At 41.6% G+C, this 22,594-nt stretch overlaps 1 protein-coding gene across 1 annotated transcript in view; it reads left to right on the top strand.

Moving 5' to 3' along the window:
* The window catches only part of LOC122923001 (cytochrome P450 2G1-like), a 77,255-nt gene that overhangs the window by 42,802 nt on the left and 11,859 nt on the right, over window positions 1-22,594 (top strand). Inside the window, exons 3-6 of the mRNA XM_044273790.1 lie at window positions 3,010-3,162; window positions 5,267-5,427; window positions 6,066-6,242; window positions 14,657-14,798. Of these exons, the coding sequence (XP_044129725.1) occupies window positions 3,010-3,162; window positions 5,267-5,427; window positions 6,066-6,242; window positions 14,657-14,798 (633 nt within the window). The remainder of the gene's footprint in view (window positions 1-3,009; window positions 3,163-5,266; window positions 5,428-6,065; window positions 6,243-14,656; window positions 14,799-22,594) is intronic.

Raw genomic sequence — 22,594 nt, 5'->3', positions numbered from 1 at the left:
TTTTTTTACAAAATTTCTCCTCAAATATATTCGGATCAAACCAAATTTTATCCCAAAAAATTGGCGAACCGGTGAATTGAATTTTCAAAAAATTCGCTCATCTCTAATCTACACCTAGATCAGTTAACGCAGTGGTCCCCAACCACCGGTTCGCGGCCCAGGACCTGGCCCTGGATGATTGCTTGCCGGGCTGCGGCAATATAGACAAGGAGAAATGCAGGTGCCAGCAATCTCCATACCAGTATGACAATCCCTCAGGCAGCTGCTCCCAGCCAATCCCAGTCAGTCATGTAAACCTGATGTGAGAGCAGTTATAACAGGCCCGCTGATTGGTTAGTGGTAAGACAAATGCTGATTGGCTAAAAATAGATTGGGGGTTGGGTTTAGCGCAGTTAGAAGTGTACTGTTTTCAGGTTAGTGTGGCTTGCTGTACATTACTCTGGCTGGTGACTCCCTGCAGTGCATGACCCTGTGTGCTGTGTGGGCCCTCGCTGCTGTCATGGGGTTGTCACTGTTACTGCCTGAGGTAGGCGATGCTTTGTGTTTGCATCATAATATAAGTTAGCTAAGCAACCTATGGCCTTAAGTGCACTACAAAGCCCAGCAAGCACTCAGCTATTTATGTCATGCAGACACTGAATAGATATTGTATAGGGGGGATTGTTGCCCTATGCAGTATAATGTCACCATTTGGCCCACCCCATGCAGTATAATGTCACAATTTAGCCCACCCCCATGCAGTATAATGTCACCATTTGGCCCACCCCATGCAGTATAATGTCACAATTTAGCCCACCCCCATGCAGTATAATGTCACCATTTAGCCCACCCCCATGCAGTATAATGTCACCATTTGGCCCACCCCCATGCAGTATAATGTCACCATTTGGCCCACCCCCATGCAGTATAATGTCACCATTTGGCCCACCCCCATGCAGTATAATGTCACCATTTGGCCCACCCCCTTGCAGTATAATGTCACGATTTAACCCACCCCCATGCAGTATAATGTCACCATTTAGCCCACCCCCATGCAGTATAATGTCACCATTTAGCCCACCCCCATGCAGTATAATGTCACAATTTTGCCCACCGCATGCAGTATAATGTCAACATTTGGCCCACCCTATGCAGCATAATGTCACTTTGTCCCCAGCCGTCTTTTACAGTATAATGACATGTCTTTGTGGCCCCATTCACCCATTCAATATAATATCACCTTTTGGCCCCATACAGTGGCCCCAGCCGCCTCATACTTAGTGCTATACACTACATGCAGAATTATTAGGCAAATGAGTATTTTGACCACATCATCCTCTTTATGCATGTTGTCTTACTCCAAGCTGTATAGGCTCGAAAGCCTACTACCAATTAAGCATATTAGGTGATGTGCATCTCTGTAATGAGAAGGGGTGTGGTCTAATGACATCAACACCCTATATCAGGTGTGCATAATTATTAGGCAACTTCCTTTCCTTTGGCAAAATGGGTCAAAAGAAGGACTTGACAGGCTCAGAAAAGTCAAAAATAGTGAGATATCTTGCAGAGGGATGCAGCACTCTTAAAATTGCAAAGCTTCTGAAGCGTGATCATCGAACAATCAAGCATTTCATTCAAAATAGTCAACAGGGTCGCAAGAAGCGTGTGGAAAAACCAAGGCGCAAAATAACTGCCCATGAACTGAGAAAAGTCAAGCGTGCAGCTGCCAAGATGCCACTTGCCACCAGTTTGGCCATATTTCAGAGCTGCAACATCACTGGAGTGCCCAAAAGCACAAGGTGTGCAATACTCAGAGACATGGCCAAGGTAAGAAAGGCTGAAAGACGACCACCACTGAACAAGACTGATTTTTCTAAGGTTTTATGGACTGATGAAATGAGAGTGAGTTTTAATGGGCCAGATGGCTGGATTGGTAAAGGGCAGAGAGCTCTAGTCCGACTCAGACGCCAGCAAGGTGGAGGTGGAGTACTGGTTTGGGCTGGTATCATCAAAGATGAGCTTGTGGGGCCTTTTTGGGTTGAGGATGGAGTCAAGCTCAACTCCCAGTCCTACTGCCAGTTTCTGGAAGACACCTTCTTCAAGCAGTGGTACAGGAAGAAGTCTGCAAGGTAAGAAAAACATGATTTTCATGCAGGACAATGCTCCATCACACGCGTCCAAGTACTCCACAACGTGGCTGGCAAGAAAGGGTATAAAGAAGAAAATCTAATGACATGGCCTCCTTGTTCACCTGATCTGAACCCCATTGAGAACCTGTGGTCCATCATCAAATGTGAGATTTACAAGGAGGGAAAACAGTACACCTATCTGAACAGTGTCTGGGAGGCTGTGGTTGCTGCTGCACGCAATGTTGATGGTGAACAGATCAAAACACTGACAGAATCCATGGATAGCAGGCTTTTGAGTGTCCTTGCAAAGAAAGGTGGCTATATTGGTCACTGATTTGTTTTTGTTTTGTTTTTGAATGTCAGAAATGTATATTTGTGAATGTTGAGATGTTATATTGGTTTCACTGGTAAAAATAAATAATTGAAATGGGTATATATTTGTTTTTTGTTAAGTTGCCTAATAATTATGTACAGTAATAGTCACCTGCACACACAGATATCCCCCTAAAATAGCTAAAACTAAAAACAAACTAAAAACTACTTCCAAAAATATTCAGCTTTGATATTAATGAGTTTTTTGGGTTCATTGAGAACATGGTTGTTGTTCAATAATAAAATTAATCCTCAAAAATACAACTTGCCTAATAATTCTGCACTCCCTGTATATTTTAATATGCACCTTTGTTTTGTTATGCGTGTGAATCAGTCAGTGTTGACCAGATTCCCCCTAGATCCCCCCCCCCCCCCCGGTCCCTGGGAAAGTTGTCTTGCATGAAACCGGTCCTTGGTGCAAAAAAGGTTGGGGAGCACTGAGTTAACTTACAGTTTTTAACTGGTTATGTAAATGAAATTCCCCCAGGACCCAATATTTAAAAATAAACAAGCTATTTTTTTTTCTTAGGACTTGCATTTACGAATAATATTGGGAGGTGGAGGGATCTCAGACGCTTTTGTCTCTCTACCTTACGGGATTTTGGACTTGGCAAAAGGAGTACTGAGGATCTGATCAAGGAGGAAACCTGTTACCTGATAGCAGAGTTAAGGAAAACCACAGGTTAGTAGAAAAAGCACTGAAAACTAAAGATAAATGTGATTACAGAAATGTGATCAACAGAATCTCACAGCACAATTACATTTATTTCCAGAGCCCTTGAAGAGTTGGAGTGGAGCATGGGAGGTTCTGACTATAGGATGTGTCACAGTGGTTTCCCTCAGGCGGTGCAGTGAGAGCAGAGTGCACCCTTTCTTCCCTTGAGGAATTCCCTGTAGTTGGGGCTCCTGCCTGGAGGTAGTTTGGGGTGACTTCAACGTTGGTGGTTGTATGGGTGCCTGGCAGGAGGTGTAGTAGTGCAATGGCCAGCTTATGGTGTTGTAGGAGTCAGGAAACCAAGCCAGAGGAAGAAAAATAAGCATCTGTTTTTACTTGAGTACAAAATAGTAGTTGTAGTACATCCAACAATAATCTGTGCTAATCCTTCTAAACTTTTCACAAGAGATATTGCAAATCTGATTGTGCCATGGAACTACACAATGCTCTGTGCAGTTCCTTCATGAGATGTACCGGACCTGTGATGCTGAAGATGATGTCAACACAGCTCCTGGCAGATGCTCCTATCTAACCTGGGAACTAACTCAACCATTCTTTGTGCAGTTCCCTTACTAGATGTACAGAACCTGTGATGACATTGCAATGAGCAGGATACGGGTATACGCTGACGCCAAATTATGCAATGATTGGGTCAGGTGTAGATAATAGTCTATGTTTTGTTTATTATGCCAACTGCAGCGTGCGCAGGGTACTATCACAGGACCCTCCCAAGGTGTTATAACGCACATCCCAGGTAAGGAATGCCAGAGTGGTGTAATGGCCTTTAATGTCTCTATAGGTGATGATAATTGTGTCAACGGTGTCTCCTACCCGGGCATGGCTGGACTCGAGCTCCTGGCTCACTTGCAATAAATATGAGCGTAGTGATAGTAGGAGTAATAGAGGAATTTTGCAGCAGAAATGAAGTCCAGACCCTTAGATGAAGTTTAAACTTTTCTTTACTGAATATAACTTGAATCCAAACAGAATACAGCTTTGGTCTTTGGTCCCAGCAGGTTTTGGCAAGCATTGGGAGGAATAAATCTTCTGCACTATAAATCTGGAGCTTGCAGGATAAGACGTCTGCTTAGTACTTCTGTAACTGTGGCAGGAATTTATCTTCTGCTTTGAACTGTACCTTCTGTTTTGTGGGGCCTGATTAGCTGAGGAGTAATATGGCTTCACTAGGTCTCAGGACTTTACTCACAGATAGGCTCTCAGGTAATGCTTTTGTCCTGGAACTCTGGAGGTTGTCTGCTTTCGTGTTATCCAGCTGAGGCTGCAGGGCTCAGTCTGGGTATTTGATCAATGTCTCAGCCGAGACAAGATCCTGTCTTTCTTCCCTTTGCAGGGGATCTCCTACACACACACCCTACCCCTAGCAGGGGATGGGCTACACTAATTCTAACTTCCTTCTCCACCCAAGGTGCAGGATGTGGGAACAGTCCACACCTTCACAGAGGGGGAGCTAAGCTGGAATGAAACATTCCAGCCTAGATATACTAAACTGTAACTAGAACCTTACCAATGCATTGCTGCCACCTGCTGGTGAACATGGAAAATTACAAGGAAATTTACATTTAACATAGGTTTTAAATGCACAGTTGTGGAGACATAATTTTAATTATATCAGATGACAATATAAAAGCTCTTAGAAGACAGTAGCGGGGTAGAGGCACGCAGTAACACAACTCTGGGGTGTTACAACATCACCACAGGTCCTTTAGCTTTCCCCACTGATGACAGGGATGCTATTTAGGGGGCCTTTGGTTCACTGCGGGCCCCTTTTATTCACAGGCCCCATAGAAGCCTCTATGAGTGAACTTGTGTTTTCAAGTTCAGCATATAAGATTCAGGTTCGGGTTATCTAAGAATTACTGTTATGGATTAAGCTACCCGAACCTTGTATGCTGAATTTGAAAACACAAGTTCACTCAACACTATCCAAGATCACAGTGATGGATTTCATTTAACCAATTGTCCTCTAGTATTTATGGCTCTGTAAACTTAAAATAAAATGCAGTTGTAACGTAAGTAAAAGAATATAACTATTTCAAAACATCCTTTTTAGGATCATTCTTCGATCCTCGACAGTGTCTCAGTAGAGCGCATTGTAACGTCATCTTCACAATTATGTTTGGAGATCGTTGTGAATATGAGGACACAGATATCACTACGGTTTTGACCTGTATATATGAGACATTTCTGACTGCCAGTACAATCTGGGGACAGGTAAGAATAAAGCAAAGCAATACTGTACATCATGTAGAGAACTTATGAAAGCAAACCAGGAACCAACCAGAATTTTTCTTTTTTTTCGGGCAACTGATTCCGAAATCACAGACAGCCAACATTTTTTACGGACAAATTGTAAAAAGTAATACAGGTTTATAGCTCAATATATTGGTGAGAACTCATTACCAGCAATTACTGTAAGCTGTGAAATGATTATGATTACCACCAAAATATTCTAGTCAAGTACCACCAGCCTCAAAAGACACATCAATTTTTTTCACTGTAAAAAACTTGCCTATTCTTACGTACTATCCAGAAATTTCTGAACAGTAGACACTCCTGCCCAGGGGCTAGTAGTAAAATATGACTGTTCTGGTATATGCTGAACCGACAGAAGGTATTTTCCTCCTTTTTGTTCTTTGAACCAACAGAAGGGCACAACAGCAGTAATACATGTTTTTTTAATTATGATGTCTATTAGTTGAGCCCATTTAGCACGTGGCTCCCACATTTGCCAAAAGCAGGAAATGTTCATTACTGACTATAAGTGCTGTGAAATATGTTGGCACTATGTAAATAGGACTATTATTATTATTATTATACCATAATATAATATTCTTCCTACTCTTCACTAGATATATGACATGTTTCCTGGATTGATGACATTTATTCCTGGGCAACATCAGAAGATTTATAAATCATTGGATAGACTTAACCAGTTTGTCAATGAGAAAGTAATAATGAACCAGAAGACTTTAGATCCAAATAATCCAAGAGACTTTGTTGATGCTTTCCTCATTAAAATGGAAAAGGTAAATTGAAAAGAGCTTCCCAAGAATCCTCAAAAATTAAGTAAGTAATCACAGAGCACGATCTGCCGCCGTCAAATGAGGATTTTTAAACCTGTTGAAAGATTCCAATTGCCCGATGAATGAGTGGGTAATCAGTGGCAGTATCACACTGCTAGATCATTGCTAATGAGCATTCATACGAACACTTGTTAGCGATGATCAGAAAGATTATCTGCATGTGTAATATAAGCTTTACTCACCTGTTTGATCCTCTGCAGTTCCAACATTGCCACTTCCAGTAGACAGAATTGTGTTTCCAACTAGTCCAATTAGTGTTGGTCCTCACGCAAGCTGCTGTGAATGGCTGATTAGTGGGGGTGATGGGTGTCAGACCCCAATAGACCTGATCTTAAGGATATATCATAAATGTCTAGAACCCAGACAACTTCTTTAAAGAAGTAGACTAGTCTTTTTGTTGGCACATGATAACATCAAGATAAAAGCTTTATGTCACATGATTACTTTAGGCTTAGACATGGTAGGGTAAACCAAAATATTGTTGAGATGCTTAAAGGGGTTGTTTGATTTAGACAATAAATAAATGACCTATTTGGATTAATGGATAAGGTGCTCTATCCAAAGGCATACCCACTGCCCTATTCAAACCAAAAAGTATTCAGAAACCGGATGGATGGCACTCTAAATATTTGTGAAGCATGAATACAATGTAAATTTATTAATAATTAAAAACAAACAATAGTTACAAAAGGGGAAAAAAAGGGAGGAATAGTATTGTGTATATATCAGTGTACAATAACAAAGCCTAGATACCCTTGAATGAGAAATCATTACCAAAAAGATATAGACCAAATAGAAAATTAAGACAGAGAAGACAAGTGGAACACACATCCAACCATTTAGTCAGTCCACAAATTCAGAAAGATAGTTCACCAAGCCCAATACAGAGCAACTCCAATGACAGACCTAGAAAAAAGAAAGAGAATCAAAACAATAATGATACACTAACTCAATATAAAATCTCCACCACCAATCGCTTCAAAACACTTTCCACGCCCCATTTTTTAGACCAGACCCCACCACATCACAGGAGGAGAACCCGATACCATTTTTTTTTTTTTTTAAATCACATTATCTGGGAAAAAACAGAATCTTCAACATGCCGTCATACTGATCTTAAATTAAAATCGAAAAAATATCCAAGACAGGAAATGGGTAATGACATAGCCACCTTTCGAAAATGTGTTGAGATGGAAATGAGAGGAATCAACGATTACTATAAGGAATTATTGAAGTATGGCCAACATGGACGTGATAATGGTATCCTTACGGAACAAGAACTCAGATTTATTACGGGGTCCCAAAATAGATATAATATTTTATTGTTTACCGAAAATACACAAAAATGAATCACCCACCCGGTAGACCGATTATTTCTGGCATCGGATCTGTGACATTCAATCTATCATAATACATCGATAGAATCCTTCAACCGACAGTCAAACAATTAACCTCCTACATTAAGGATATGACTGATATCATAAAAACTCTTGAACACATAAAATACCAAAGAACACTGGATATTGGACACAATGAGCGTCAATTCCTTGTATACATTTATTGATCATAATCAAGGTATATCAGCTCTTAAAAAAAAAACCTCAGCTACAACCAAGCACTACATGGTGACCAAATAGAATTTGTGACTGAAGGTGTACGCTATATCTTAGCCCATAATTATTTTAAGTTTCAATCAGATTTCTTTCTACAAAAACGGGGAATGGCCATGGGTACCAGGTTCGCCCCCCAGTTATGCTAACATTTTTATGGCCCAGTGGGAACAGTCGAACATTGGGCCACTGCTGGGGGAGAGCCTGGTACTATGGCGCAGATATATAGATGACATAATCTTCATCTGGCAAGATACAGAAGAGAAACTGGATCTATTCCTGAAATAAATCAATGAGAATAATATAAATCTAACTTTTACAACTAATGTAAGTTGAATACAGGTTGAATTTTTAGACCTAACGATAAAGATTGTAGATATAAACTAATATGTAGAAACCCACCATGAAAAATAACTACATCTTATACTCTAGTTGCCATCTACCAAGATGGCTCATTAATATTCCAACCAGTCAGTTTAGAAGATTAAAAAGGAATTGCACAGAAGATAGCTAATTTGAAACAGAAGCACATAATCTGAAACAACAATTTTTAGCTAAAGACTATCCATTAGAAACAGTTGAAACCTCTCTTAGTAAAGTAAAATTAATGAAAATACCAGATTTCTTCTCCAAGTCAGAAAAAAAGATTGAAAAAGATGACAACATCAGGGTTATATTACCATTCAATGCCCAACACAAAAAAAGTAGAAAAGAACATTCAGAAATACTGGCACCAACTTTTAAGGGACAAAACTATAGCACCCCTATTACCCAAAAACCCATATATCGCTTACACTAAAGCTCCCAATTTAGGACTAAGGGTAGCCTCAACTGTAAGTAGAAGAACAACAGAAACTAAATCTAACTGGTTGTGACTTAAGGGCTTTTTCAGATGCGGTCAATGCAACTGTAGAACTACCAACTTCCCTAAAAAAATCTACTTCAATTAACTCAACACACAACACGTTCTCATACCAAATTAAAGAGGACCTTTCACCAGAATAAAACTTCTAAAGTAACTATACAGGCATGTAGAGCGGCGCCCAGGGACCCCCCTGCACTTACTGTTATACCTGGGCGCCGCTCCGTTCTCCTGTTATTGCCTCTGGTATCTTCACAGTTAGGCTCCACCCAGGGGAACCTGCCGGCGCCTCCTTCTCCCATGCTGCAGCGCTGGCCAATCACAGCGCTCAGCTCATAGCCTGAGAGGCTTTTTTCTCTCAGGCTATGAGCTGAGCGCTGTGATTGGCCAGCGCTACAGCATGGGAGAATAAGCCGACGGCAGGTTCTCCTGGGTGGAGCCTAACTGTGAAGATACCGGAGGCAATAACGGGAGAACGGAGCGGTGCCCAGGTATAACAGTAAGTGCAGGGGGGTCCCTGGGCGCCGCTCTACATGTCTGTATAGTTACTTTAGAAGTTTTATTCTGGTGAAAGGTCTTCTTTAAGGAACATCTTTCCTGTGATTCAACTGATGTTATATACCTACTATAATGTCCATGTTTAAAACAATATATTGGGAGGACCAAGAGACCATTTAACAAAAGGGTGTCAGAACATATATCGAATATTATAATAGGATACAACCAACATTCCGTATCAAAACATTTTAAAGAACACCACAATAAAGGTCTGACACTACTCACCTTTATAGCCTTTGAAAAGGTCAAAAGACACTGGAGAGGTGGGAACCATATAGCTAACATGTCCAAAGTAGAATCCAGAAGAATCTTCGAATTCGATACAATAATTACTATGGGTTTGAATGCGGAGATGGAGATTTTTGGATTCTTGTTGACCTGGGCTGGGTGCCCTCTGGGGACGTGACATGGAGGTCAGGCTGTCTACCAGCACCTTAATCTCTATTCCCTGGGGGGCCACCATCCCTCCACAACCCCCGAGAATTTGGAAAGATATATCTTACAGTAATATCATAAACACAAAATGAAAAATAAATAATAAAAAATAAGAACTTCTATCACCCACAATCCTCTATGAATTTGTTTAATATGAGAGCCATATACTCTACTATTGAGTATATACAGTATATATACCTGTGTGTGTATATATATATATATATATATATATATCTTATACATATCTTGTATTTTTCTTTTGTCTTTTATTATAATTTAAAATCTTGATCCTAATGAGACTGAATACTATACTGATACATTCATTTTCTATTATATTAAATGTGAATAGACCCATTTATTTCAATCAGGACAAAACAATCCATTCCGGGTTTTATGTACTACTGAAAAGTACTACACCTCCCATTTTACTTATTGCGGATTGATTGAAGACTGGAGATATATATCTGTGCAAACTAATGGCTCTGTATACCCACTGAGGAAGGAGCACGGGCTACGAAATACGTCTGGGAATAATAGCCATTTAGCCACAATAGGCTAACTAAAAGCAGTGTTGTCTAAGATACCAGACTAACTTTAAAATCTGGGCAGCATACAAAGTGAACCAACATCCCCCCTTTATCATCAGGATCTCCTCTGTCTATATCCTAATTGAAAAGCCCACTCCCGACCATGTGGGATGCCACGTGGAACGCCGAGTCGGGACGTTTGTGGGAGAGTACAGCGCTAACAGGGTCAACATGTGGGACGCTGAGGAGAAAAGACATTACCAGAATCAACGCACGGACCCACATCGCAGACCTCTGCTGCTACAACACTACAAGAGCACTAATATACTATTAAAACCAAGATAAGAAAGAAACATTATTATCAATATTATTATATTACAAACCGGATTCCCAAAAAGTTGGGACACTATACAAATCGTGAATAAAAACTGAATGCAATGATGTGGAGGTGCCAACTTCTAATATTTTATTCAGAATAGAACATAAATCACGGAACAAAAGTTTAAACTGAGAAAATGTACCATTTTAAGGGGAAAATATGTTGAATCAGAATTTCATGGTGTCAACAAATCCCCAAAAAGTTGGGACAAGGCCATTTTCACCACTGTGTGGCATCTCCCCTTCTTCTTACAACACTCAACAGACGTCTGGGGACCGAGGAGACCAGTTTCTCAAGTTTAGAAATAGGAATGCTCTCCCATTCTTGTCTAATACAGGCCTCTAACTGTTCAATCGTCTTGGGCCTTCTTTGTTGCACCTTCCTCTTTATGATGCGCCAAATGTTCTCTATAGGTGAAAGATCTGGACTGCAGACCGGCCATTTCAGTACCCGGATCCTTCTCCTACGCAGCCATGATGTTGTGATTGATGCAGAATGTGGTCTGGTATTATCTTGTTGAAAAATGCAAGGTCTTCCCTGAAAGAGATGACGTCTCAATGGGAGCATATGTTGTTCTAGAACCTGAATATATTTTTCTGCATTGATGGTGCCTTTCCAGACATGCAAGCTGCCCATGCCACACACACTCATGCAACCCCATACCATCAGATATGCAGGCTTCTGAACTGAGCGTTGATAACAACTTGGGTTGTCCTTGTCCTCTTTGGTCCGGATGACATGGCGTCCCAGATTTCCAAAAAGAACTTCGAATCGTGACTCGTCTGACCACAGAACAGTCTTCCATTTTGCCACACTCCATTTTAAATGATCCCTGGCCCAGTGAAAACGCCTGAGCTTGTGGATCTTGCTTAGAAATGGCTTCTTCTTTGCACTGTAGAGTTTCAGCTGGCAACGGCGGATGGCACGGTGGATTGTGTTCACTGACAATGGTTTCTGGAAGTATTCCTGAGCCCATTCTGTGATTTCCTTTACAGTAGCATTCCTGTTTGCGGTGCAGTGTCGTTTAAGGGCCCGGAGATCACGGGCATCCAGTATGGTTTTACGGCCTTGACCCTTACGCACAGAGATTGTTCCAGATTCTCTGAATCTTCGGATGATGTTATGCACAGTTGATGATGATAGATGCAAAGTCTTTGCAATTTTTTGCTGGGTAACACCTTTCTGATATTGCTCCACTATCTTTCTGCGCAACATTGTGAGAATTGGTGATCCTCTACCCATCTTGGCTTCTGAGAGACACTGCCACTCTGAGAAGCTCTTTTTATACCCAATCATGTTGCCAATTGACCTAATTAGTGTTAATTGGTCTTCCAGCTCTTCGTTATGCTCAAATTTACTTTTTCCAGCCTCTTATTGCTACTTGTCCCAACTTTTTGGGGATTTGTTGACACCGTGAAAATTTGAATCAACGTATTTTTCCTTTAAAATGATACATTTACTCGGATTAAACGTTTGATCGGTCATCTACGTTCTATTACAAATAAAATATTGACATTTGCCACCTCCACATCATTGCATTCAGTTTTTATTCACAATTTGTTTAGTGTCCCAAATTTTTTGGAATCCGGTTTGTATCTCTATTAAGTACCAAGTACTTTGGCCTATAAATATAATATCAAGTACGTAATATGCCAGGCCGAGGCTGAAACCAATAAGCATTACCGTTCTATATCAAGGATACCTAATACACAACTTATTCAGGAGTGGGACTGTACCCTCATTTTTATAAAGGGCCCATATTACTGTGCACTGCTCCAGAGCGGGAATAACTACTTTCTTCTATATACAATATATCCTGCTGTGGAATATTCCCCCTCAAGACCTGAATCTTGGTTATTTGCAGGTACTAGCATACAGACTGAATATTGCTGCTATTGCTACTATTGCTGCTATTATTATTATTTTTACTATTACCCGTACTACTATCAAGAGACATATATATTCTCAAAAAGCTACCTGGGATCCCAGCTATTTATGATGTCATCTATTTATTGCTACTAAAAGCTAACATTGATTGACTGCGGTCCTTCTCAGCTGTTTTTTTATAACTTTTTATTAGCTCTTTTATTACCTTTTTATCATTACTTCATTAATTTTTATTACTTCATTAATTACTATTAAACTGATGTGATTTAATCTGTGTATATATATTTATGTATGGATGGAGGGTGAAACTCATCCCCTCCCCCCCTTTTTTCATATATGAATTATTAAGTCATCTATTTTATTGTACACTGATATATACACAATACTATTCCTCCCTTCTTTTCCCTTTTGGAACTATTGTTTGTTTTTAATTATTAATACATTTACATTGTATTCATGATTCACAAATCCAGCCGGTTTCTGAATACCGATTTAGACAATCCCTTTTAGTTTGAAAGGTCCCCCAAAGATAAGCTAATTGCAAGGTATCCAGCAAGTGACCAGCTGCAAGTTGTGGAGGACCCCAGCAGCGAGTGTTTAACTTTCCTACAGCACTACTACAGGGAGAATGAAGTATTACACTGTTGTAATTAAAATTAGTAGGCTGTCCATATCATGCACTGACATGTTCAGTCCTTCAGAGTGAGAGCTTTTCTTTGTAGCTGTTCTTTGCCATGGTTAGGGGTCTTGGACAGCGGGACCCCTCCCCCATTAATTTAGAATTTCCTTAATATAGTATATAGTCAGGGCCGGCTCCAGGTTCATGTGGGCCCTTGGGCGATAAAGTCTCGGTAGTCCTCCTTACACAGTTATAACTTTCTGAGTGCAGATAATAGAGTAGATGTCCCCTGCAGTCCTATGTAACAGCACAGATAACACTAGTGCTGATAATGTGGTAGTATTACCTGCAGTCCTATGTAAAACCAAAGATAACTTTAGTCCTGATAATGTGGTAGTGTTACCTGCAGTCCTATGTAAAACCACAGATAAAACTAGTGCTTATAACGTGGCAGTGTTACCTGCAGTCCTATGTAAAATCACAGATAACATTAGTCCTGATAATGTGGTAGTGTTACCTGCAGTCCTATGTAAAACCACAGATAACACTAGTGCTAATAATGTGGTAGTGTTACCTACGCCCTTAGTGTGCCTCCCTGTGCCTCTCCAACGAACTCCATGCTGGCGGTGCTGCCTCCTCTTCCATCTTCTTCCTCTTGTCCTGCACAGAATGTCCTGATGGAGCTGCGTCAAGGCATAGAAACACTGTGGACATGGTGATGGTGACACACACAGGGACAGAGACACACATGGACAGACACACATGGACAGACACCTGTGCGATGGTGAGATCATCCACCAACTTCTATCTAAAGTCTGTGGCCACCTTAAGGGGACATTAAAAGGGAATTCCATCTTTAGTTATGCTCCAACCTTTTGTTACCTTCTAATATGACTCCCACTGATTCCCAGTACTGAGGGGACATGAACTTGGGTTTAAAAGGGAATTATCAACATGTACCAGAAGGTAGTCTAAACTGTAACCCGTTAGGCACTGGCTAGACTGTGGTATGGAGTCTAAGCAATGCCTTAGACATACACACACACACACACACACACACATACACAGGGACAGACACACACACACACACACACAAAGACAGACACACACACAGACACACACATCTAGGCCTCACCACACTCCAGCCAGACTCCTCTCCATACAGGAACACACCTCTCTGCTCCTCTGGCTCCTCCCCGCACTGATCACAGTAGAAAACTCCATCTACCCTGCTCTGAGTCCTGGGGCCGCCCACCCCAGCAGTGCACTCAGCAAAAATTGTCTGCATTGCTGGGGTAAGCTGTCAGAATTCAGAACAGCCTAGTTTGAGGAAGACCAGGACATAGATGCAGGAGTGAGCAGGCACAGTTCCCCCCCTCCCCCAAACACAGTGGGCCCTGGCATTTCCCCGGATATGCCGGGTGCTGACGCCGACCCTGTATATAGTACTAGTATATAATGATTCATTTGATCTCCCCAGGAGAAAGTTAACCCAAACAGTGAATTTAACATGAAGAATTTACTGGCCTGCACCCTTCAGATCTTCTTTGCCGGAGTAGAAACGACCAGTACAACCGTAACCTACTCTCTATTAATATTTCTGAAATACCCAGATGTTCTTGGTAAGTGACGAAACAACACACATCAGTTTTCTATTCAAAGATGTTTTTTTTATATTTTGCCCTTTTTAATTAGTGCCTCTAACGTGTGATTCCTAATGAAAGATTCATACTCACCTGCTATCCACCTCTCCATTCTGGCACCCTGGATTCATTCAACAATCTTGCTCTGACTTGTTTACTTCAAGCTGGGGTACGTACAGGATCACGTGCACTCCTGCAACCAATGACCTGCTTGGGGACGCGTCAGCACTGGGGACAGCCATTAGCTACAGAGATGCACATGCCCCATCTTTACTCTGGCATCAAGTCAACAAGCTGTGGACTGGAAGATTGCCAAAAGGAGCCAGGGTGCAGGAACAGAATGTCAGGGAGCAAGTGAGTATTATCCTTTCATTAGGATCCATGTGGTATTGCAGTGACCCTATGATTCACTGCTAAAGGGTTCATGCTATGGTTCACAGCTAAATTTATTATATGGTTCACTAAAGCTTATGAAATACACTGCCTGTCCCAAAAAAAAAGTCGCCACCCAAAAAAAAAGTCACACACTCTAATATTTTGTTGGACCGCCTTTAGCTTTGATTATGGCATGCATTCGCTGTGGCATGGTTTCTATAGCTTCTGCAATGTCACAAGATTTATTTCCATCCAGTGTTGCATTAATCTTTCACCAAGCTCTTGCATTTACGATGACAGTGTCTGACTGCAGCGCAAAGCCTTCTCCAGCAGATCCCAAAGATTCTCAATGGGGTTAAGGTCTGGACTCCGTGGTGGCCAATCCATGTGTGAAAATGATGTCTCATGCTCCCCGAACCACTCTTTCACAATTTGAGCCCGATGAATCCTGGCATTGTCATCTTGGAATATGCCTGTGCTATCAGGGAAGAAAAAATCCATTGATGGAATAACCTGGTCATTCGGTATGTTCAGGTAGTCAGCTGACCTCATTCTTGGAGCACATACTGTTGCTGAACCTAGACCTGACCAACTGCAGCAACCCCAGATCATAGCACTGTCCCCACAGGCTTGTACAGTAGCCACCAGGCATGATGGAACAGGGTAAATCTTGACTCATCAGACCACATGACCTTCTTCCATTGCTCCAGAGTCAAATCTTAATGCTCCCTAGCAAATTGAAGCCTTTTTCTGGTTTGCCTCACTGATTAGTGGTTTTCTTGCGGCTACACAGCTGTTCAGTCCCAATCCCTTGAGTTCCCTTCACATTGTGCATGTGGAAATGCTCTTACTTTCACTATTAAACATAGCCCTGAGTTCTACTGTTGTTTTTCTTCAATTTGATTTCACCAAACATTTAAGTGATCGCCGATCACGATCATTCAGGATTTTTTTCCGGCCACATTTCTTCCTCGAATACGATGGGTCCCCACTATCCTTCCAGTTTTTAATAATGCGTTGGACAGTTGTTAACCCAATTTTAGTAGTTTCTGCAATCTCCTTAGACGTTTTCTCTGCTTAATGCATGCAAATGATTTGACCCTTCTCAAACAGACTAACATCTTTTCCACGACCACGAGATGTGTCTTTCGACATGGTTGTTTAAGAAATGAGAAGCAACTCATGGCATCATTTGGGGTTAAATAACTTGTTGCCAGCTGAAAGATAATCGCCCATGCAGTAATTATCCAATAATAGGCTCATACCTATTTGCTTAGTTAAATCCAGGTGGCAACTTTTTTTTTGGGACAGGCAGTGTATTAACTGTGATGTCAACTATGTACAAATGGATAATATAGCTATACTATGCCTTGTGTATTCCAAAAGGCTGTATATGTGTAGGCAGTTCTTAGTAATAGTTGCTGGATAGGGAACTGGCCCTACTTTTCCCTGGCTAGATAGTAGTTGTTGGCAAGTCAGCCAAGAGTGTGGACATGTATGCTGAAGCAGGAGAAAGGAGTTCTTTTCTAAGGAGACACCATCCCTGTGAGTGACAGCTGCCAGAAAAGCAACTTTACTAAGAACCAGCTTCTGAGGAAAAGTAGCAATGTATATTTGCAGAAGGTTGAGGACCATACAATGGGACAGTGCTTGGACAAAAACAGTAAAGGTAATGCATGCAAATGGCTATAGATTATACTGCACGTGGTTTGGGTTCTATTGCTTCAGTTACCCGCCTTAATACTAAGGCTAGTTTTACACTAGTGGCAAGGAACTCTGGCAGGCTGTTCTGGTGGGTGAACAGCCTGTCAGATCCATCCTGCCGCTGGTGCATGCGTGCCCCTGGACTACCGCTTCGGCCCCATTGACTATAATGGGGGCGGGCCGTAGTTCAAGCGGCAGCGCATGCAGAGAGGCGGCCGGAAAAAAAGTACGACATGTCGTACTTCATTCCGGCCATATCTCGGCATGCGCTGCCGTCGGAATTCCGCCCCCCATTATAGTCATTGGGGCCGGGGCGGTAGTCTGGGGGCACACGGGCACTAGCGAAAGGACGGATCCGACAGGCTGTTCAACCACCGGAACAGCCTGCCGGAGTTCCTTGCAGCTAGTGTGAAACTAGCCTTAGATGGACTGGCAATCCTATCTACGACTGTGCCCTGCAGTTAAAGAGATATTGAGAGAAATTGCACGCCTTTGGTCATTTGGGGATATTGTGTATGGGAAAACAAAATTTAGGGAGGACCATCGATCTTCTAATCGATTAATCACAAACTGTATTTTTACTATAACCAAGCTAGCTTTGTTATTAGTTTTAATACAAAATTTGACCACCGCTTTATAGTGCCACAAAAGTAGAGATTTTAAAAACTGCAAAAGTTTGTGCATAATCTGACACTTGGCATGGCTTTTAAAGGGTCACTGAGTTTTCAAAAAACTTTTGATATGTCATAGAAACATAAGGAAAGTTTTGATTGGTGAGGGTCTAAGACCCTGACCAATTGCCAAAAAAAAAAAAAAAAAAGAGACGCTCTAGCATATCACACTCTTTCTACTTTCTGCATGACTCAATAGAAAGTCAATGCTTTTTTTCCTACAGTAAGGAGAGAAAGAATACAATGCAAGCATTGTCTCTCCACAATCTAGGGGTCAGTGGGTTCTCAGTGTAAGCCATGTACGGGTTGGGCACCCCAGGATACAGTAAAGTCACGAACGAAGAAAGCAACCCCAACACCAGCTTTTATCAAAACAGAATTTTACTTAAATTTGGCACAAATGCTGGAAACATACAATAAATTTACATACACCCAGCCCAAAGGCTGAGACCCTTGTGCTGTACAGCACGGCGCACTCCGACGATGGATGCAAGAGGAAAGAGCAGTAATTTACCTACTGGCGGGCACTACTAAACTGCCACACCTAACCTGTTATTACCCTAAAAGAACAATAATCATTGTATGGGTGTGTGTTAAGGGCTAGCCTGCGGTGCAGCATAACAGCTTACAATCTTACACAGATCTACATTATTCCCCCTCCCATAACTGGTCCTGCAGCAAGTGCCTGAGTAGTCCTTCTGAGCAAAGCAACGCCAGTCTGGATTGAGTTTGTGAGAATTTTATCAGCTCTCCAATGTAAAATGTCACTTTAAGTTACAGAATCCTTGCAATGAACAGTAGTAACACTTGTGGCCTGACACAGAGAGGCCTGGTCTGAGTCTCTAGGCGCCAACACTGTAATGAGGTGGGTGCACGATCTTACCGACCCGGGTCTGCTCTGCATCCACTGGTGACTCTAAACAGAACAAATGTCTCTCCAACAAGCATGCCGTACCGCAGTATATGTTGCTTTGTTCATCTGCTCTTATCAGCATTCTTGGCAGCAATCTTCTTTCCATTGGACAGGATCAGGGTCTTGGACACTATCAGCTTTACTTGGCTGCAGCTCTGGTCATAGAAGGGCGCTCCTCACACAGGTCCTCATTGTCTCTCTCAGCTTCACCCTAAAATGGAGGATTCTTCACTTCCATTCCAGGCTCTGTGTAAACCCCACCTGTCTCATGAATATGGAGATATATATGCAGTCTGTAGCTGTGTTTAGGAAACAGCGGCATCTTGTGGCCAAACAGCAGAATGCTAGTCCAGAACATTTAATTTAATCCACAGTGTTCAAACAATGAGAGCTGTTTCCCCATCTCACATCAGCACAGAGAGAGAGAGAGAGAGAGAGAGAGAATTTTAAAGGGAACCTGCCATCAATTTTGTGCTGCCTGAACTAAAAAAATCTAAAATGAATCTCTTCACAGACAGTTATGGTTTGCTGTGAAATGTTGTGAAGTTTAAAAAAAAACAAAAAAAAAAAACACACAGGTGAAGAATTATGAAGACTTTGCAAAGGAAAAACTTTGTTGCCCATAGCAACTAATCACAGTGCAGATTTAATTTTGTATTGTTCTTTGAAATCAGTTGCTATCTACAATAAAGACAGTTTTACTTTTAGACTGTTTCATAAATCTGTTCTAGAAAGGGGAAAATAGTACACAGTGCTCCATGCCTGGATTGACAAGTCTCTACATATATATACAGTACAGACCAAAAGTTTGAACACACCTTCTCATTCAAAGAGTTTTCTTTATTTTCATGACTATGAAAATTGTAGATTCACACTAAAGGCATCAAAACTATGAATTAACACATGTGGAATTATATACATAACAAAAAAGTGTGAAACAACTGAAAATATGTCATATTCTAGGTTCTTCAAAGTAGCCACCTTTTGCTTTGATTACTGCTTTGCACACTCTTGGCATTCTCTTGATAAGCTTCAAGAGGTAGTCACCTGAAATGGTCTTCCAACAGTCTTGAAGGAGTTCCCAGAGATGCTTAGCACTTGTTGTCCCTTTTGCCTTCACTCTGCGCTCCAGCTCACCCCAAACCATCTTGATTGGGTTCAGGTCCGGTGACTGTGGAGGCCAGGTCATCTGGCGGAGCAACCCATCACTCTCCTTCATGGTCAAATAGCCCTTACACAGCCTGGAGGTGTGTTTGGGGTCATTGTCCTGTTGAAAAATAAATGATGGTCCAACTAAACGCAAACCGGATGGAATAGCATGCCGCTGCAAGATGCTGTGGTAGCCATGCTGGTTCAGTATGCCTTCAATTTTGAATAAATCCCCAACAGTGTCACCAGCAAAGCACCCCCACACCATCACACCTCCTCCTCCATGCTTCACGGAGGGAACCAGGCATGTAGAGTCCATCCGTTCACCTTTTCTGCGTCGCACAAAGACACGATGGTTGAAACCAAAGATCTCAAATTTGGACTCTTCAGACCAAAGCACAGATTTCCACTGGTCTAATGTCCATTCCTTGTGTTCTTTAGCTCAAACAAGTCTCTTCTGCTTGTTGCCTGTCCTTAGCAGTGGTTTCCTAGCAGATATTCTACCATGAAGGCCTGATTCACACAGTCTCCTCTTAACAGTTGTTCTAGAGATGTGTCTGCTGCTAGAACTCTGTGTGGCATTGACCTGGTCTCTAATCTGAGCTGCTGTTAACCTGCGATTTCTGAGGCTGGTGACTCGGATGAACTTATCCTCCGCAGCAGAGGTGACTCTTGGTCTTCCTTTCCTGGGGCGGTCCGCATGTGAGCCAGTTTCTTTGTAGCGCTTGATGGTTTTTGTGACTGCACTTGGGGACACTTTCAAAGTTTTCCCAATTTTTCAGACTGACTGACCTTCATTTCTTAAAGTAATGATGGCCACTCGTTTTTCTTTAGCTGCTTTTTTCTTGCCATAATACAAATTCTAACAGTCTATTCAGTAGGACTATCAGCTGTGTATCCACCTGACTTCTCCACAACGCAACTAATGGTCCCAACCCCATTTATAAGGCAAGAAATCCCACTTATTAAACCTGGCAGGGCACACCTGTGAAGTGAAAACCATTTCAGGTGACTACCTCTTGAAGCTCATCAAGAGAATGCCAAGAGTGTGCAAAGCAGTAATCAAAGCAAAAGGTGGCTACTTTGAAGAACCTAGAATATGACATATTTTCAGTTGTTTCACACTTTTTTGTTATGTACAGTCATGTGAAAAAATTAGGACACCCTTTGAAAGCATGTGGTTTTTTGTAACATTTTTAATAAAAGGTTATTTCATCTCCGTTTCAACAATACAGAGAGATTAAAGTAATCCAACTAAACAAAGAAAACTGAAGAAAAGTCTTTTCAAGATCTTCTGTAAATGTCATTCTACAAAAATGCCTATTCTAACTGAGGAAAAAGATAGGACACCCTCACATGTATTCCCTCTTAAATTGGCTCAGATCTCACACAGGTATATCACACCAGGTGCACATAATTAGTAGATCGTTACTCTGCATGTTGAATGAGGCTTGCCCTATTTAAACCTCAGACATTTAGTTTGGTGTGCTCCTGACTGTTGAAGTGAGAGTGAGCACCAGGGTGAGAGCAAAAGAGCTGTCAGAGGACTTCAGAAAAAAGATTGTAGCAGCCTATGAGTCTGGGAAGGGATTTAAAAAGATCTCAAAAGATTTTAAAATCTGCCATTCCACTGTCCGGAAGATAGTCTACAAGTGGAGGGCTTTCAAAACAACTGCCAACATGCCCAGGACTGGTCGCCCCAGCAAGTTCCCCCCAAGAGCAGACCACAAGATGCTAAAAGAGGTCTCCAAAAACCCTAAAGTGTCATCTCGAGAACTACAGCAGGCTCTGGCTACTGTTGATGTAGAAGTACATGCCTCTACAATCAGAAAGAGACTGTACAAGTTTAACTTGCATGGGAGGTGTGCAAGGAGGAAACCTTTGCTTTCCAAGAGAAACATCGAGGCCAGACTGACATTTGCCACAGATAAAGTTGACAAAGACCAGGACTTCTGGAATAATGTTCTTTGGACAGATGAGTCCAAAATTGAATTATTTGGACACAACAGCAGAGGACATGTTTGGCGTAAACCAAACACAGCATTCCAAGAAAAGAACCTCATACCAACTGTGAAGCATGGAGGTGGAAGTGTCATGGTTTGGGGCTGCTTTGCTGCAGCAGGACCTGGTCAGCTCACCATCATAGAATCCACGATGAATTCTACTGTGTATCAGAAGGTGCTTGAAGAACATGTGAGACCATCAGTTAGAAAATTAAAGCTGAAGCGGAACTGGACCATGCAACATGACAATGACCCAAAACATACTAGTAAATCAACCAAAGATTGGCTGAAAAAGAAGAAATGGAGAGTCCTGGAATGGCCAAGTCAAAGTCCAGATTTGAATCCCATTGAGATGCTGTGGGGTGACTTGAAAAGGGCTGTACGTGCAAGAAACCCCTCAAACATCTCACAGCTGAAAAAGTTCTGCATTGAGGAGTGGGGTAAAATTTCCTCAGACCGATGTCGAAGACTGGTAGATGGCTACAAGAACCGTCTCACTGCAGTTATTTCAGCCAAAGGAGGTAACACTCGCTATTAGGGGCAAGGGTGTCCTATCTTTTTCCTCAGTTAGAATAGGCATTTTTGTAGAATGACATTTACAGAAGATCTTGAAAAGACTTTTCTTCAGTTTTCTTTGTTTAGTCGGATTACTTTAATCTCTCTGTATTGTTGAAACGGAGATGAAATAACCTTTTATTAAAAATGTTACAAAAAAACACATGCTTTCAAAGGGTGTCCTAATTTTTTCACATGACTGTATATAATTCCACATGTGTTAATTCATAGTTTTGATGCCTTCAGTGTGAATTTTCAATTTTCATAGTCATGAAAATAAAGAAAACTCTTTGAATGAGAAGGTGTGTCCAAACTTTTGGTCTGTACTGTATGTGCAGTGAGCCAATGCTTAAGTGGTTAAATATGTTATTTTTCCTGTGTATCATATTGCAAATTTATTTCCTG

The sequence above is a fragment of the Bufo gargarizans genome, unplaced genomic scaffold (assembly GCF_014858855.1).
Source record: "Bufo gargarizans isolate SCDJY-AF-19 unplaced genomic scaffold, ASM1485885v1 original_scaffold_1145_pilon, whole genome shotgun sequence".
NCBI classification, from domain to species: domain Eukaryota; kingdom Metazoa; phylum Chordata; class Amphibia; order Anura; family Bufonidae; genus Bufo; species Bufo gargarizans.
This window is presented reverse-complemented; position numbering and strand designations above follow the sequence as displayed.